Below are 18173 nucleotides of genomic sequence, written 5' to 3'. Positions count from 1 at the left end.
ATTTGCTTTGTGGCAAAAAGAACCTTTTGGATTCTTCCTGCAGTCAAAATGGAAAGGAGAGGTGGCTCTATGGAAGATGTAGGATACTGATTAACTAATTCTATTATTTTTATTACATTATAAATTGAATGTAAATCTTCCTGGGAAGAGATCTGTGGAGCTCTGAACTGCAGCAGTGTCTGAAATCCCTTTGGGATTGCTGCTGCCGTGTCTTGCTGCCTCTTGCCAGTCCAAGGCAGCTCAGCAGAGGGTTTACCCAAGATTTTTATTGATGGCTGTCACGAAAAGGATGCTAGAAGTCACGAGAGGGGATTTAGAATTTTGATACTGAACTGACGAGCACAAGGAAGTAAATGGACTGCAAATTCCAGAAACTGTCTCCGCATGATATTGTGCGGCTGATATGATTTCCTTCTTAGCTTACAGAAAAGGCCAGGTATGTTCCTAGTCTAAATAATTGGGGGGGGGGGGTGATCACAGGATGTATGAGCCACAGACAAAAGCATAATGGTTCAGAAAGCAGATGTTATTTTTACAGTTAACACATTTCTCTAGAGTGGCTCATTAGATGGCTAAACACCAGCCCTGCAGTGGTCGGCATGCTTCTTGTCATTAGGGCCTCCTAATCCATGGGTGCTTTAAAGCAGGGGTCTTCGACCTTGGCAACTTGTGGACTTCAACTCCCAGAATTCCTCAGCCAGCAAGCTGAGTGAGGAATTCTGGGACTTGAAGTCCACAAGTCTTAAAATTGCCACGGTTGAAGACCCCTGCTTTAAACCACAGGCTGCTTGGGCAGAGCCTGACCCTGGGCAGCCTGACCCTGCAAAAGTGCATTTTCAGCCCCCAAATAAGGCGTTTTTACAACCCACCAGCATTTTGCTGCTACCTTCAACATTTGGATGAATTAAACCTGCTGCTCCTTAAGAGTGCAAAAGAATCGAGTTTTTCAAAGGAGGTCTCCCCTGAATTCTTGAAGGATAAACTTAGGACAGGAGCCTCCACGATTGGGAACTGTAAGACTTATGGACTTCAATGCCCAGAATTCCCCAGCCAGCTATGCAGTATGCTGGCTGGGGAATTCTGGGATTTGAAGTCCACAAGTCTTAAAGTTACCAAGTGTGGCCACCCCTGATTTAGGAGATAAACATAGTAAAGGTCGGCTTTAGGACCTGCCCGGCAACCTCGAGTAAAAGGGGAGGTGGTGGGGTCGATGCCTACTCCCCTCGAGTAAAAGGGGAGGTGGTGGGGCCGAGTCCCCTTTTTTGGCCTCTTCAGCCAAGAGGAAATGCACGTGGCCGGCGTGCGCTGCTCATTGGCTGAGGCCTCGTGAGCGGACCCGCCCATTGGCTCCCCTGCAGTACTCGAGTTTGCCGCCGGTCGGTGTTGCCTCGGCAACGAAAGCGTCCCGGCCAATCGGGCGTCGCGGTAGGAGCGTGCGCCCTAGCGTGTGTGATGGCGGGCGACGGTGACGGGTGCTGGGCCTTGTGGCGGGCTGAGAACGACCGGCTGGCCCGGCGCTGGCGGAGGGTGCGCGGCCGAGGGAGAGAGGGGGGCAGGGGGAGGGGGCGGCGTGCGCTCGGCCTAGTAGGACTAAGGCGGTCTCTGGTGCTTCCGTTGCAGGCGGCGCCCTCTCCCGGCTCGGCTCCACCTCAGCAATTCGCGGAACTGCTGAGGAAGATTCAAGGTAGCAAACAGGCGGTGGGCGGGGTCTCGACGGGGAGGCTGGGGTGTTCCCCGGCACCCCCCTCTTTCCCCTTCCCCTCAGCTTTCGGGTGTGCCCCCCCCCCGCAGGGCTCCCCGCTGTCCTCCCGAGCCTTTCCTTGGAGCTGGCCATCCTCTGCAACGCCCTGCCCTTCGAGATGCGCCCGCCCGGCGGCGGCCCCCAGCGCGCCTCGGCCTGGATCGAGCGGGGACTCCGGCGAGGTAAGAAGCGGAACGGGCCGGGCGTCTCCTGGTCTGGAAGGGAGACCTGGCCAACGCCCCCCCTCCCTCCTTCCCGCCAGTGTTGGAAGCTTTCGCTGCGCCCGAAGAGGGTCTCGATTGTGGGGAACTCTGGCCGAGGGTCCTCCAGCAGGCCGCGCCCAAGGAGCTCCGGGCCCCCTTGCAGCACCTGGCGGCTCTGCAGGCAGCGTCGTGGCTGGCCGGCCACCAGCTGGAGAGAGCCCGGGATCTCCTGCTGCTCCTTAACGGTGCCCAGGTGAGGAAGAGAAGGGGAAGGTTGTGTTGGGGCTGCGACCCTGGCTGCCTCTTCCCTAAGGAAAGCCGGGATAGGTGGGAGCTTTACACTAGAGTAGCAGCTAATCAGGACCTGGTGAATTACTGAGAAAAATGCCTTACTAGCCTTCGAATCCAGCATTAAAAGATGGCCACAGGCCAAGTCCGAATACCACAGGGCCTTCTTTGTGGTGGGGAGGGGCATGGATAACTGTGATAAACTGTTATTGTTCTGCAACCTTTATGAGTCTTGGCCTGATATTAAATCCCTTGACAAACAGTCAGCTCAAACTTCTGGTAAAAGCAGACCATTTTTTCCCTAGCAGCCTAAGTAGGAGGCGGCAGAATGGCAGACAAGTGGGTACCAAGAAGGATGACAAAAGTAATGAGGACCCCCTCTTCTCTCTCTTTGGGCTGTGCGATGCAGCCCCGTTCAGTGCTTCCCTAGATCCACCCATTAGATTCAGCGAATTGATTATATCATGATCGGCGTTGCTGTCTCTCTGACCATCTTCACAGCTTGGAATTCTTTGTTGTTTCCTTTTCAGATCCCAGACCCTTCTTGTGTTGGTTGTGACAGTGAGCTCCTTTCACTGCTGCAGATGTGGCACCCCCATGAAATGGGAGAGTCTGACCCCCTGGTGGTGCAAACCATCACAGATTTGAAAGAGACTCTGTGGACTTCAGCTGCCTTCTTGCAAGGTAAATGTGAGATCCTCCATTCTCTGCAGGCTTTATGATCCTTTGAACTTTCACCTTTGCCCTTCTGTTCCTTTTGCCAGTAACACTTTTGTAGTTTCAGAGAGAGTCCTCCGCTTACGACCACAATTGAATCCAAAATTTCTGTTGCTAAGCAAAACATTTGTTAAATGACCTTTGCCACATTTTATGACCTTGCTTGTCCCAATTGTCAAGGGAGTCTTTGCAGTTGTTAAATTAGTAACACACTTGTTAAGTGAATCTGGCTTCCTCGTGGACTTTGCTTGTCAGAAGGTCACAAATGGGGATCACGTGACTCTGGGACACTGCAACCAATCATAAATATGAGTCAGTTGCCAAGTGTCCAAATTTTGATCATGTGACCGTGGGGGTGCTGGAACTGTTGTAAGTGTGAAAAACGGTCATAACTCACTTTTTTCAGTGCTGTTGTAATTTCAAGAGGTCACAACTAAATGAAAGGTTGTAAGTCAAGGAACTATCTGTAGTTCTCTTTAGATAACTGGCACAGAGATCTCAGCATGCAGCAACACATTAAATTGAATCAAATTAGACTTTTTGATGCCTGTTTGCTTATTCCAGGTGTTCAGGAGCTGGAATCTGACAACCCCCACCATGCCCTTGTCTTACTCCAAGCGGCTGCATCTGGGCTATGTTCTAAGCGGGTCCTTGCCCAGATCTTCACCTTAATGGGAAGCTGCTACCGGAAAATAGTAAGGGAACATTATGTGGATAAAATGAAAACAAATCTAGGCCAGAGAATCATCAAATATAAGAATGGGAAGGGACTTTGGAAACCAACTAGTGCAAAAATGTATTGTACAATGTCCCTGACAGAGGCCCGTCCAAGATAACTTCCAATAAAAGAGAGCAATTTGTAATGCTGCTGAATAGCTGCTGGAGTTGGGATAGTTTCCTTGAGGGCCAATCAGATCCTCTTCCTCATAATGCAGAGCCACTGCTCTGTTGCTTGGAAACATGGGGGGAACGAGAAGCAGCACTCGGCGGAAAGCACTCAGTTACTGCAACGAAGGGGGAATTGTTGAAAGGCCAGATTGGAGGAGGCAGATTATCACGAAGAAAAACTATGTAAACATTGAGAACTGACAGTGACCTGATGGCACATAATCTGCCTGCATCACAACCTTGATTTATCCCAGGAGTAGGCAACCTTGGCTCTTTTATGACTCGTGGACTTCAGCTCCCAGAATTCCTGAGCCAGCCATGGTGGCTCAGGAATTCTGGGAGTTGAAGTCCACGAGTCATAAAAGAGCCAAGGTTGCCTACCCCTGAGTTATCCTATTGAGGTCTAGAACTTGGTCTACATTGAAGTTCATATTGCCAGTTTTTATCACTACCAGTTGAAGACCTTCGTATTTTTTCAAGTAATGCATACATATTTGGAAAAGTACAGATAGTCTTTGACTTACGATCACAGCTGAGCCCAAAATTTCTGTTGCTGAGTGAGACAGTTGCTAAGTGAATTTTGTCCCATTTTATCACTTTTCTTGCCACAGTGGTTAAGGGAATCGCTGCAATTCTTAAGTGAGTCACATGGTTGTTAAGTGAATCAGGCTCCCCCATTCTGATTTTGCTTATCAGAAGGTCGCAGAGGGGGATAACGTGACCCTGGGACACTGCAACCGTCATAAATATGAGTCAGTTGCCAAGCGTCTGAATTTTGATCATGTGACTATGGGGATGCTGCAATGGTCGTAAGTGTGAAAAACGGTCATAAGTCCCTTTTTCGGTGCCATTGTAACTTTGAACGGTCACTAGATGAACTGCTGTAAGTCTAATCCTCAACTTACGACCACAATTGAGCTCAAAATTTATCTTGCTGAGTGAGAAATTTGTTAAGTGAGTTTTGCCCCATTTTATAACTTTTCTTGCCACATTTGTTAAGTGAACGCTGCAGTTGTTAAATTAGTAACACTATTGTTAAGTGAAGCTGGCTTTTCCATTGACTGCTTGTCACAAGGTTGCAAAAAATGATTACATGACCCTGGGACACAGCAATCGTCATAAATATGAGTTAACAGCCAAGCATCTGAATTTTGATCCATGGGGATGCTGCAATCGTCATACATGTGAAAAATGGCCATAGGTCCCTTTTTTCAGGGCCATTGTAACTTTGAACAGTCACTAAATGAATTGCTGTACGCCAAGGATTACCTGTACAGGGCTTAGAATCAAACCATATAAATATAGTATTTGACTTCTCTTTCCACTTTCATAACCTTCTTCTTCTTCTTGTGCCATATCCGTTATCGGACATTGGCGATCCTGTTTTTATCAGCGGCCACACGAAAAAGTGCTGCTGAGTTTTGTCCAAACCAATCCTTTAGATTTTGAAGCCACGATGTTCTTCTTCTGCCTGGACCTCGTTTGCCTTCAGTCTTTCCCTGGAGGATTAAATGGAATATGCCCTATTTTTTGGGGTGTCGCATCACATGTCCGAAATATTCTAATTTTCGTTTTTTAATTGTTTTGATGATTTCCCTTGGCTTTCCCAGGCGTCTTATCACCTCATTTCTGATCTTGTCAACCCAGCTTATACTTAACGGCCACCTGTAAATCCACATTTCCAATGCTTCTAGTCTCTTCAGGTGGCCTTCATAACTGTTACCATTATGAAATATAACCCTTACTGGCTATAACTGTCCCATTAACTCTGCATGTAATGGGATCACATTTCACCTTTTTTCTGGTAGAATTTTGTCCAATGCATTGCTGAAGTTGCACTATGTCCACTTTGACTTTACTTGTCAGAAGGATGCAAACTGGAATCACATGTCCCTGGGACACTGTAACCGTGATAAGTATGAGTCAGTTGCCAAGTGTTGGAATTTTGCTCACATGACCAAAATTCACTTTTTAAATGACATTTTTCTTTGTAACTTCAAGCGGTCACTAAACTGTTGTAAGTCGAGGACTGCCTTTATTGGCCTCCCCTCATTAGCACTTCCAGTTCTTCCAACTTGTTCCTAGTTCTTGGAATGTTTCTACAGAGACCCAGGAATCCTTGGTTATGTAACCTGACTGACTGCTCTTTGTATTGGTCCTTCCCAGTCAGCTTATCACTCCAGTCTTTGGATTACAAAATAGGATAAGGAGGGGGAGCATCTGCTGAATATCCCATTTATGATAGGAGGGTCCCCATTGGTGGGTGTTCTTTACAGAAGTTCCCCTCCTATGGAACCCCCTGTGGACCATCCAAGCAAGGATGGCTTGACTGAGCTCAGAACAGTTTGTTGTGACTCCCAGAAATCCTTTCAGCTCCAAACAGCTCTCTGAAAACACTGAGACACAACTGCCGAGCCTTGTTTTATTCCAGTTTAATATGTTGCGTGAACCCAACTGGTGTAGACGCTCTATGGTGAGAAGCAGATCCTCAATCCTCTTACTCTTTTGAATCTCCAGGGCAAGCCACACACAGCGCTGCACCATCTGAAGCAAGCCCTGGAGATGGACTCCACCTTCCTGCCAGCCTTGTACCAAGCCGCTCTCGTATACCACCAACTGGAGCTCACAGAGGCAGAACTGGAAGCTCTGCTGCTGCTTTGTCAGGTGGGTCTCAAGAGGATGACCCAGCGGTGGCCTCTCCGCCTTCCTTCTCCAGGGAGGAGGGGAACTGATTGCACCACTCTCCTTTCTGTCAGGCTGGGAAGAGGGAAAAGGCTACAGCAAACGTTAGCAGGGTGTTTTATTATTATAATGCTGTAAGCTGCCTGGAATCTGTCAGATTCAATGATGCATGTTGCATTCTTCTAATAAAGTGTTTCCCAACCTTGGTCCCTTGAACATGCATGGACTTCAACTCCCAGAATTCCCCAGCCAGTTTTTCTGGGAGTTGAAGCCCACAGATCTTCAAGGGATCAAGATTGGGAAATAACAGATTCTAATAAATTTGATAAAATGAGAAGGGTAGCAGGAACATGCTGGGGCTCAGTAGCATAGTGCTGAACCTGAGCAAGGCCCAAGTTCATTACAGAATTCAGCGTTTTTCCTTCACCCTCTTTCTTCTCTTCCCAGGCTCTGGAGAGTCCTCCACAGGTAACCCTGGAGTCCCACAACCTCCATTTCCTTATCCGAACAGAGCTCCTCACCAGCGGATGCCATCCGGCTGCTTTCCTTGCCCCAAGCTGCCCGTCAGGAGTGAAATATATGCTGGCCAAGAGATGTTTGCAGGCAGAGAGGTGAGGGCTTCCTTCCTCCCAGACCCCTGGGGCTGGGCTGAAAATGTTGGCCCCGGTTTCTCAAGAGAGAAGCCTTTTCTTTCCAAGTCCCAGGTGCCTTGAAAAACAACAGCCCAGCGAGAGCCCAATGGAGGGAAACTGTTCCTGGCTCACAGTCCGTGCCTGAGTAGGGCAGGGGTCCCTGGGCTGATAGGACAGCAGGCCACGGAGATGATGTTTCCTGATGTGTGTGGGGGGGGTGTCTCCTGCAGGGCAACAGAGGCTGCAGAACATTACCTGGACCTTCTGGCTCTCTTTCAGGAAGGACTTCTTCCCCAGGTGAGTTGCAACTCATTTGGGTTATATTTGCTTGAATGCCTCACGGAGACAGAGTTTGAATGTGTTAACAACTCCAGTGACTATCCCCCCCCCCCTTGACCCTCAGTTTCTCTTTCAGGTGGAGGGGTTGGAGGAGGGGGAGCCGTGATAGCCTGGTGGCACCTTTTCCGACCAACTTGTTTTATGGAAAGGCACATGTTCTCACAAACTACCTGTCAACACTGCAAACATTGGATGTTTTTTGCTTTGACAATATATAGAGGCAGCCTTTTCCTTTAGTTTGCTTTGCTCTTAGAATTAGAAGATGCTGGAGGGAGGAGGAAGAATGTTTCCCCCCGTTGTTTTTAATAAGATAAGAAATGGCAGCCTTATAAAAACGGACTAGAACCTTTGCCCTTCAAACTGATTGGAGATTGTGATTTATGATAGTAAATTAAGGGAGGGAATATGCTAGCAAAATATGTGCTCAGGGGAGGAGATTTCAGATCTTGGCATCCTACATGCCATGCCAAGGCTTTGTTACATGAATAAAGACCTTTTAGGATAAACAACGCCTGGAAGTTCTTTGAAGTGTTCCATTAGTCGGAACCATGACACTACAATTGATGCCTTTTAATAAAGTATGCTACAGATAACCCTCAAGTTACGACTATAACGGAGCGTGCCCATCATGGTCATAACTCATGATGGTTGTAAAAGCAGGATGATTTTAGGCAACTGGTCAGTAAGTGAACGCCACAGTAAATAAGCAAATGAGTGGTTCGCCCTGGGCACAGTGTGCCGAAAACCAGGAGTCAATGCCTGTTTTCAGCAAACCCATCATAAAATGCAGTTACATGACCATGTGGTGCTGGAATAACCATAAAAGGGCCCTGGCTGCCGAGAAGCTGAAGTGCAGTCATGTGTCCATGTGGGTTGTGTGTGACTGTTGGAACTCTGGATCATAGCTAGCCCCAGGTAGGTCGTTCATAACTTCGAGTGGTCGCTAAGGGACCATTCGTAAGTCAAGGACTAGTTAGAAAAGGGCTACAGGACTCCTGAATTTTTTTCTTCACAAGTGCAGAGATATTTAAAATGTGGTCTCCGTGATTACTGAACTTTCCCAGGGATTCTGGTGCCCTCATGTAAGCTCTGTGTTAAAAAGAGAAGAGGCAAAGAAAAGCCACCTACGGTTGTGGGCAGAAGAATGCGGGCGCAGAAACGAATCCTGCTGTTGAGCTTTGGGTGAAAACAACTACTGGATCTTCATTTTATTTTTGGTGCAATCCCCAAAAGATCTTCCAGTCAGGGTGCTGGGCTGGATTTGTTGCACCAAGGTTGAATTCGGGAGGAGGTGATTATCTCCGCTCTCACCTGTGAATATTGCTTCCTGGAGCAGGACTCATTTGCCCTGGGTGGGATGGGGTGTGCTTTCTTTTTTCCAGGTGTCTCAGTGCAGTGAGCTGGCCATGCCCAGAATTCCAGAGGTCTTCCTGGAAGCAGCCTCGGCTCTGGAGGAGGCAGCCAGGCACCAGGAGGCCATCATGGTGTGCGAAGAGGTGGTCTCCCGCGTAAGCAGGCTCATCCCGGCCAGGCTGCGCATTGTGCTGGACCTGAGTTCTGAAGAGAAGGCCATAGGGGCGGAGAGGTCCCCCTTGGCCAAATCTCCTGCTGCTGTCCTGGAAGAGCAGAGAGAGAGCCTGCGCTGTGTCCTTTGGCAAGCAGCTGCCCACTTGATCCAGGGCTGGGCAAGAGCCCAGCTGAGAGAAACCAAGGAAGCCATAAACAGCTTTAGCAGGTAACTGAAATCTGAGTGGATCCTGATCCAAGTCAGGCTCTTTGACTGGGCTTGTCTCTCTCTTCTGCACTGTTACACTGCTGGGTATTGTTTAGAGGGGAGAGGCTGATGGGATACAGCAACCTCATTTTGTGGAGTCAGGAACAGTCCCCCGAGGAGGAATAGAGCTGTATATGATATTTTGAATATTCTCCACATTTTGAATGTGATTTCCTCCATTTGATTCTACTTGCCCTGCTTGCGCTATTTGTGACCGAGAGCCAGAGAAATAGTGAAGGTTTCCTTCCAACCTCTAGCCTCTTTTGGAATCGCTGAAAAGTAGAAACTGTTTCCAAAAGGAGAAGTAAGAAATCCATCCATCGTCTCACTGTAGCAAAAGAAAGCTCATAGCCCTCTTTCAAAATAACAGAATAGGGCTTTATCAGCAAAATAGGGTTTTCTGTCCCTATGTGGGGCTAAATTCTTCTGGCAGCACAGAAATAATGGCGCCTCAATCCTTCTCCAACAGGTGTCTTAATGATCTCCTGAGAGTCCATTTGGTCAGCACAGGTATGGACAGAGGTATTCATTGCCTGCTTCTGCCTCCTTGACTTGATTTTCTGGGTTCCAGCAGGCCCTTTCCAGGGGAAATGGTCTTCAATCCTGAATCACAGGATTGAAGGGATCAGTTTAGCTGACCCATGCCATGAGTGAACATGCGCGCACATACACAAATACCACTCAGTATAAGAGTCCAAATTTGGGTCCACCCAGTAATAGACAACCTTCCATTTCTGGTTCTATTACTGAACTGCTGTTAGGGTTTTCCCCACCAATGATTTGGAATTTGCCTTCTTGTCACTTAAATCCATCCTATGTGTTGTGCACTCTGGGAAGACCAAAGAAATGTCTCGGCCTTCGTTTCTGATACTTTTTCATGTATAAATAATTCTTAGTTTATGACAGCAATTCAGACCGGAATTGCCAGTGCGATGTTATGTGATCACACTGCTTAGCAATAACCGTTCCAGTTATCATCGTTGAATGAGAACTTCACATGGTTGACTTCTGATTTCCTGCCGGCTTCCCCAATGACTTTGTGGGAAGCCAGTGGGGAATATCAGGAATCACAATCAATGTGTGACTATGCTTCGCGGCAAAGTTGTATTCACAAACCGAGTGCCACATCACAATCACATCAACATAGCAACACTGTGGCAGCTGGAACTCCGAGGACTGGTCATAATGATGACCTAATTGTAAGTTTGAATAATCATTGAACAGGTGGTTATTAAATGAGGACCACTTGTCTTTGAAGGGTGTTGGCATTTCCCTTCTCTGTCTTGTCTTATAACAGCAACAACAACAACAATAATAATAAGTAGTAGTAGTAGTAGTTGGAAGGGACCTTGGAGGTCATCTAGTCCAACCCTCTGCTCAGGCAGGAAACCCTATACCATTTCAGACAAATGGCTATCCAATCTCTTCTTAAAGACTTCCAGTATTGGAGCATTCACAGTTTCTGGAGGCAGGTTGTTCCGCTGATTAATTGTTCTAAAAGTCTTCTCAAAGTCAAGTGTGCCTATTTCCTTCAGCCTCTCTTCATGGGTTTATTTCAGCTCCCCTAAATTTGGTTGCCTTTCTGTGAATCTGTTCCAATTCTCTGGAACCTTCTTAAATATAATTTGGGTGTGGGGTGTGACCAAAGCAGAAATCAGTTCTCTCCCTTTCCCCTTTTGGGTGGCTGGCTTTGCCTTTGGGGTGCCTGCTTCCCCAGATAATACTCCCAAACGTTTTTTAGGACAACCTTAAAACCCTTTTTATTCTGCAGAGGGTTTGGGTGCTGATAACATTGGGCTGTATTAACTAGCTAGTCAGATTGTTGGTGGTTTTTAATTGCTGTATTTGTATTTATTTATTTATTTATTTATGAGACTTATATACCGCTTTAAGTGCAAGCACTCTCTAAGCGGTGTACACCAGTAAGCAATGTATATATTTATTTACATTGCCCCCAACAATCTGGGTCCTCATTTTACCTACCTCGGAAGGATGGAAGGCTGAGTCAACCTTGAGCCGGTGAGATTTGAACCGCTGACCTGCTGAACACAGTCAGCTAAAGTGGCCTGCAGTACTGCACTCTAACTGCTGCGCCACCTCGGCTTCATTAGTATTGTACAGTGCTATACAGTATTGTACAGTGCTATAAACCCTAACCCTTTGGGAGCTGGCTGGTCTACAAATAACTGTATAAATAAAAACAAGCAAACAAAAAATCCCTACAGCCACAGTTTTGCTACCTTTCTGGTTAGAGAGGAAGAAGAAAGCTTTTCCATGGAGCCTCTAACCAAATTGCTGGAATTGGGTAGGTCTAGTTTAATGAAGAGAAGGACGAGGGGGGACATGATGGCAGTGTTCCAATATCTCAGAGATTGCCACAAAGAAGAGTGAGTCAAGCTATTTTCCAAAGCTTCTGAAGGCAGGACAAGAAGCAACGGATGGAAATTAACCAAGGAGAGAAGCAACCTAGAATTAAGGAGAAACTTCCTGACAGAACAATTAACCAGTGGAACAACTTGCCTCCAGAAACAGTGAATGCTCCAACACTGGAAGTTGTTAAGAAGACTGGACAGCCATTTGTCCGAAATGGTATAGGTTTCCTGCCTGAGCAGGGGGTTGGACTAGATGACCTCCAACATCATCATCATCATCACCACCATTATTATTATTATTATTATTATTATTATTATTATTATTTCCTTAAAAAATTTAAAAATTCATTCATCTTCTTTGTACATATGCAAACTAGCAGAGAAATAGGTCACAAAGGAGGGAGTGATAAAAAACAACCCCCGGTTTATAAAGTTTGTGGAATCTTGTTCTAATCTGGTAACCTGGTCTTGAATTTTATTTCTGCATTCCGGATATTAGCTATCCTCCCTAATTTTGTGTTAGCTGCAAATTTGTCGAACCTCTCCTCCTTCAACTAAATTATTAAACTATTGAAGCCCAGAGGAGCCAGGAGTAGTTCCTCACCTGATGAGCTGTTCCTCTCCAATTTGATGAGCTATTGATGGACAGTCTTTCCCAAACAAAAAGTCAAGCTCTGTAACACCTGTGCAATGTACCTGAGAAGTGCACAACCAAAACTGACAACCCTGCTGGCTTCTGAAAATTACCACTTTGTTTTCATGATGGCTCCCTTTGGGATCTCCCCAGGATCACTTCAGACTGCATTTACATCTCCTTTTTTATACGTCACCATTATGGCCCCGGGTGGCACAGAATCTAAAGCAAACAACTTAATTCCCTGAGTCTTCTCCTTATTTCAATGAGGGATGTCAGTTCTTCAGGTTTGGAGACCGGCCATCAGCTGGTTCCTTCAACCAAGGTGCAGGGTGCAATTTACCTAGTGCTGAACTTCCTCAAATGAAAAAAAAAGGGGGGGGGTCTGCTAGGCAGTATAGAGGTCTCTGCTTCCAGTGCTTTTCACTCGGGCAAGGAGTTCCTTTTTGCCAACTCTGCCCTGGCATGGCTTTATCTGGCAGCTGGCTGTCCCTGTTCTAACCCAGCCTACGTGAGTCTTTGTTAAGCTCACAAGGAGAAACCCCTCTTCCAACAAGCAGGCTGGAACCGCAGGAAAAAAACCAATCCCCTTTTATTATTTACAGACCCGAGTAAATGTCCAAGGCAAACAAACACAGTTCACAAAAACTCGATTCCTTAACGCAAACGGTTGCCTTCAGCAACCAGCACTTCCCACACCTTCCCTTTTATTATGCAGCCAAGGCATAGTTTCCTAATGCCTGCCTTTGGAACCGCCCCATTGCATTCCTCTGTCCGACTCTTGTTTACGTGCATCCTGGATATCTTCCAGCTGTGAGTCATCACTGTCCAACTCAGACTCCCAGCACAGCTGTGTCTCAGCCTGAGCACGAGTAGAGGGCCCAGGTTCCTTGTCAGACTGTAAGTCTTGGAGCTCCTCAGAGCCTTCCTCTGACTCTGATGTCACTCCAGGCCCCTCCTCCTCCTCCTCTGATTCCCCAGACTCAGCTGCCAGGTCCACTGGCTGGCGAGGAATCACAACAGTCCTTGAAAAATGGAAGAATTGGCTTTGTTTTGGTGGGTCATATTTGGGGGGGAGGGTTCATGGGCAAGGATTGTTGACATTCTTTCTCTGCCAGGCAACTGCAGAACTGAACCAGAAAGGGAGAAGACAGCCATCCCGGAGGTGGAGCAGCTCCCCCAAATCAGACTCCTGGCCTTGACGGGAAGAGGGATCCAATTTCTGGAGCTGGGGAAGTTTAAACAAGCCTTGATGGATTTTCAGTACAGCCTGCAGGTCTCTCCAGGTACCTTCAGCACTAAATTCCTGCTCTTAAAGGTTAGGGTCTATTTAACTGGGCTGGCAAGGAGGATGTACTACACAAAAAAAGCCATTTCTGTGTGTGCCGGGGGGTGGGGTGGACTTGGCCAAGGCCACAGAATCTGGGTTCGTGACAGGGAAAATGGCAAAGACCCTGGACAAGGTAAGCATGAGGATGAGAGGAAGCTGTTACCCAAGAGGTCGGTTGTGATCATATCTCTGTCAGGCACGAAAGACCAGGACCACACATGAAGGTCCAGTTAAGCTGATTTATTGCTATTTATGCCTATTCACAGGAATCTTCTTGGATCAGCAGAATTCAAGGGTAGCCTGCTTATGGCCATGTAGGGATTCTAGGCTGATCCCTCTTTTCACTCCATCCCCAGGTTCTGCCATCCCTTCTCCTACAATCTCTTCCTTTTTGTCTTATAGACAGCCACACGTCCACCTTGTACTTATTACATACCCTCTGGAAACTTGACCGGAAGCAGGAGGTGGTTGCACACTGGCCTAAGCTCCCATCAGAATCTGGTCCGATGGAGGAAAACACAGGAAGGTGTGTGTCCTTTGAGTTTGTCCCTCTAAGTTAACTCAATCTATGAAAGTTCCTTCAGTCTTTCTCTCTTTCTCTTTCTCTCTCTCTCTCTCTCTCTCTCTCTCTCTCTCTCTCTCTCTCTCTCCTCACCTTAACGGCATTCAGTTTGGGTCTAGTTCTGCTTCCTGGCTACAAATACGCAAAACAAACACTTCCTTTCTACTGGGGTTTTCTGCTACTCTGTCTGGTGACCCAGACAAAGAAAAAAACTTAAAACAAAAAGCATTTTATTTATTATTAGATTTATTTTTATTGTGCCTATGTATATATAGGCAACCCAGGGCAGCAAACATACATCCTACTCCTTCCTCCTATTTTCCCCATAGCAACAACCCTGTGACGTAGTTGGGCTGAGAGAGAGGGTCTGGCCCAAAGTCACCCGGTTGTCTTTCGTGCCCAAGGCAGATACTAAAACTCACCATCTCCCAGTTTCTAGGCCAGCTCCTTCCCCACTACACCAAACTCCTAACCCTTTCTGGAAATTCCGGGTGCTGCCTCCCCTGAGCTAAGTTAGAACTCCTGTAGCTAAAGGTTGAACTGTTGGGTTTTTTGAGCTTGGTTGTTTTCCTGCAGACATTTCGTGATCAGACTTGGTAACATCATTGGTGCAAGGCAGAGGAGGAATTTGCTGGCTGTTTATGTAGAGTAGCTTGCCCTGCTAGGTTTAGGGATGGTGTGGTGCCTTGATTAGGGTTTATTGCCAGTTTCCAGTTTATCTGAGTGGCAACTGTTGGAGGGCCTGTCTGCTGGGCTGTTGATTTTTTTCCTAGACTCTCGGGTATATCTTTTTAAATGGTATATAAACAAGGTTTATCCCTGGATCTCTGTCGATGGGTGATGTATTGGGAGGGCAAGCTTCAAGGAATTCCCTAGCATTGTTGAATCTGGCTTGATCTGAGATGGTAACAGTTTCCCAGTTGAAACTGTGGTTAAGCCTGCCTGTGTGTTGTGAAATGAAGGCATTTTTGTGAAGTGTTCTGGCTGTCAGCTGGTGCTTGTGTAATTCTGGGCATAAACAGCTGCAGAAGTGCAGCCTGCACCTGACAGGAAGAGCCACCTGGTGAAGAGGAAACTTTCATCTCTCTTCTCTCCGGGCTTTGGCCTTGTGGTTTGTACAGCAGAAGGCTTGGGGGGGGGGGTGAAGGGGGGCAGGCTGAGCTTCCATCTTTGCTCATCGCAAGCTCCTGCTAATTTCGTTCCTCCTCCCGCCCCTCCTTTTGTGTTCCAGATCTTTCCCACTATACCTGAGATCGTGCATGAAACAGATGGAGTTTCCTCACAAGGAATCCTTTGCCAAGGACATAAAAAGCCACCTTGGGGAAAACGGCCAGGCGCTTTAGTATTGCGGTGGCTTCTCTCCCCTTGCCAGCCTTCGTCTCAGCTGCTTCTCTCCCTTTCGAAAGAGCTTCTCCAGAGTTTGTGGGAAGAAGATGATGCTTTCTGTTTTGAGTTCTCGGGGGCAGGGGAGTGGGAGGGGTGACCTTTCTTAATGGCTCCCACATAAATATCTGCCAAGGAGCTCTGGCTCATGGAGCTGACTGGTATGACTCAGGAGGGCTTCACGCTCAATGGGAAGTGGAGAAGAGGCCCAGGCACGGAGAACGTGGCTCCCCTTCGTAATGGAGGAGAATGGGTGACCCTCAATGGGCAGCAGTTCAGAGGAACGGTTTCCAGAGCTTCTGGATCAAGACCAGGAAGAACTTCAAATAGGCATCCTGCTGGGGTGAGACCCATTGAAATATGGACATCGAGCAAAATGAGTTGTTCTAAAGCAGGCGTCTCCAAACTTGGCAACTTTTTAAGAATTGTGGACTTCAACTCCCAGAATTCCCCAGCCAGTGCATGCTGGCTGGGGAATTCTGGGAGTTGAAGTCCACAAGACTTAAAAGTTACCAAGTTTGGAGACCCTTGTTCTAAAGTAGCAGACAAAGCAAGACTTCGAGATGTACCACAAAGAAAGAAGATTCCTGAATATGGAAGTCCTCCTGAGATCTTTCTTGGTTAAGATTAAAAGGAGTTAAAAACCAAATTAGGCCATTTGGGGATCTGACTGTAGCCCCCTTCACCCAGGCAGAGGATGCAAATGCTTCCTTTCTAAGTCACCTTTCAAGATCGTTCGAGTGGTAATAGGAACCTTCAGTTGCCCCAATATTTGCTGAAAAATTAAAGAGTCAAATTCCCACAGATTTCTCCTCTCTCTTGAGAACTGAATGATGAATGGAATGTAAGTACTGTACATTTACTCCTTACATCAAGCCAAGATCTACCTGACCAGTATTGTTCTCCTAGTGCCTCTCCTCCTATATAGGGAAACGAGTGAAGTTTTCCAAATTAGTGGTCTTGATAGGCTTCCATGATTTGTTTAACCCCTTGTTACATTCATCCAAGTTAGTGGCCACCAGGTCAAAATGGGAACAATGTGTATAGAAGTGCTTTTTTTGATTTGTCCTAATTTTTTTCTTTTTCAGATCCCACCTGATTCTTCCTCCCTATCCCCTTTCCGTATACAATACATGATGTGTATTTTCAGTTTGATCATGTCTCTTCGTTCTCTTTTTTTCCTAATCAGTGACTGGCAAACAGCAGATGGCAGCAACTAACTAATCATGGAAAAGCTGAGGATTGTGCTTGCCTAATACTTCCATGAAAAATTGCCAGGAGTCCCAGGGTTACAGGGTAAACTGGAAAGTGGGGGGGGGGGAATGGGATGGCAAGGAAGGGCCAACAGCCAGGCCCACCTGGTGAAACAGAGGCCAGGGATGACGCACGTGAGCTGCAGCAAGCAGCCACAGAAGGCCCGGCGGTGATCATGCAGGCTCCTCATCTGGAGGGGATGCTGTTTTAATGAATTTGTGTACTAGATTTGACAACAAGATTTCCTTAAATTTTGTGATTCTGTAAATTGGGGGTCTTCAAACCCGGTCCTTTTATGACTTGTGGACTTCAACTCCCAGAATTCCTCAGCCAGGCACATGTGCCTGGCTGAGGAATTCTGGGAGTTGAGTCCACAAGTCATAAAAGGGCCAAGTTTGAAGATCCCTGCTGTAAATATTAGAAGGCGTTTCCTGGTAGCAAGAACTGTTCCCCTTGAATAGTGGTATAACTTTCAGGACGGTTCTGGAAGGCCACCTGATAAGGATTGCTTAGGGGAGTCTTTGCTGGAGATTTGAATTCAGAAGCAGCCCTTGTTAAAGGATCTGCTCCCCACTGTGCTAAAAGAACACCCAGTAAGTAACAGTTTCCTGTCAGAAAAGAAGAGTGCTGCTTACAGATTGTGTTGAACTTGCAGCAGTTCATTTAGTGACCATTTAAAGTTACAACAGCACTTAACGGTCATTTTTCATACTTAACCCTTGCAGCATCCCCATGGTCACATGATCAAAATTCGGCCCTTTGGCAACCGGTTCATAGTTATGCCGGTTCCACCATCCCAGGGTCACGTGATCCCCTTCTGCTACCTTCCGATATGCAAAGTCAATGGGAAAGCCAGATTCATTTAACACCCCTGTTATTAACTCACCGGCTGCAGTGATTCACTTAACAACCGTGGTGAGAAGATTGTACAATGGGGTAAATTCACTTAACAGCTGTCTTGCTTAGCAACAGAAAACGTGGGCTCAATTGTGGTCATAAGTTGAGGATTAGCCGTATTTGTTTGTTGAACAACAGTTGGTATTCTTTGTGTGCCCCCCCCTCTCGGAAAAGCTGTGTTGGATGCAAAAGCCCCCGTTCTCAGTGTTGATGTTCATCATATTCGAAGGAGATGAAGAGATACCTGAGGCTAGTCAACCCCCAGTTCTGTCTCTGCTGCTCTTCAGAAGCCCAGAGATCCATTTAACCTACAGCAGGCCAGATGAGGGGCAGGGGCTTGGGGGGACCCTTCCCCTTCTCTCTTTCTCACCACTTGCTGCCATGCTGATGAAGCTCATGGGGGCAAAGAGGTGGTGCAGCCACACCCATTCTTTCACCGGTTGGCCAAAACCAGGCTTTTAGCTTTCATTTCGTGTA

General features: G+C 47.0%; 1 protein-coding gene across 4 annotated transcripts; it reads left to right on the top strand.

Moving 5' to 3' along the window:
• The first annotated feature begins 1409 nt into the window (after positions 1-1409).
• FANCG (FA complementation group G) lies at positions 1410-16700 on the top strand. 4 transcript variants are annotated; one of them, XR_005559839.1, is made up of 15 exons: positions 1415-1527; positions 1621-1684; positions 1792-1923; positions 2004-2197; positions 2763-2916; positions 3514-3644; positions 6355-6501; positions 6967-7130; positions 7382-7448; positions 8873-9225; positions 9734-9786; positions 13389-13556; positions 14003-14126; positions 15394-15888; positions 16634-16698. XR_005559839.1 is itself a non-coding variant. In XM_039369061.1 (14 exons), exons 1-14 carry the CDS (start codon positions 1453-1455, stop codon positions 15503-15505), a joined length of 1926 nt encoding a protein of 641 aa, XP_039224995.1. In that variant the 5' UTR covers positions 1415-1452; the 3' UTR covers positions 15506-16700. The 4 variants fall into 4 exon arrangements, 3 of the variants coding, with proteins under 3 accessions (XP_039224996.1, XP_039224995.1, XP_039224994.1); XM_039369061.1 differs by having other exon boundaries at positions 9734-9774; positions 15394-16700; XM_039369060.1 differs by having other exon boundaries at positions 15394-16700.
• Positions 16701-18173: the final 1473 nt, after the last annotated feature.

Source organism: Crotalus tigris, unplaced genomic scaffold (assembly GCF_016545835.1).
Source record: "Crotalus tigris isolate CLP2741 ecotype Arizona unplaced genomic scaffold, ASM1654583v1 scf7180000020963.25688851:1431469, whole genome shotgun sequence".
Classification (NCBI taxonomy): domain Eukaryota; kingdom Metazoa; phylum Chordata; class Lepidosauria; order Squamata; family Viperidae; genus Crotalus; species Crotalus tigris.
The sequence above is the reverse complement of the archived record's forward strand: the minus strand, read 5'-3'. Positions and strand labels throughout refer to the sequence as shown.

Coding starts and splice junctions, on each gene's coding strand:
- FANCG (XM_039369060.1), top strand. CDS start 1,453: ATGGCGGGCGACGGTGACGGGTGCTGGGCCTTGTGGCGGGCTGAGAAC. Junction 1,685..1,791: donor ACTGCTGAGGAAGATTCAAG/GTAGCAAACAGG, acceptor CCCCCCCCGCAG/GGCTCCCCGCTGTCCTCCCG. Junction 9,226..9,733: donor GCCATAAACAGCTTTAGCAG/GTAACTGAAATC, acceptor CTTCTCCAACAG/GTGTCTTAATGATCTCCTGA.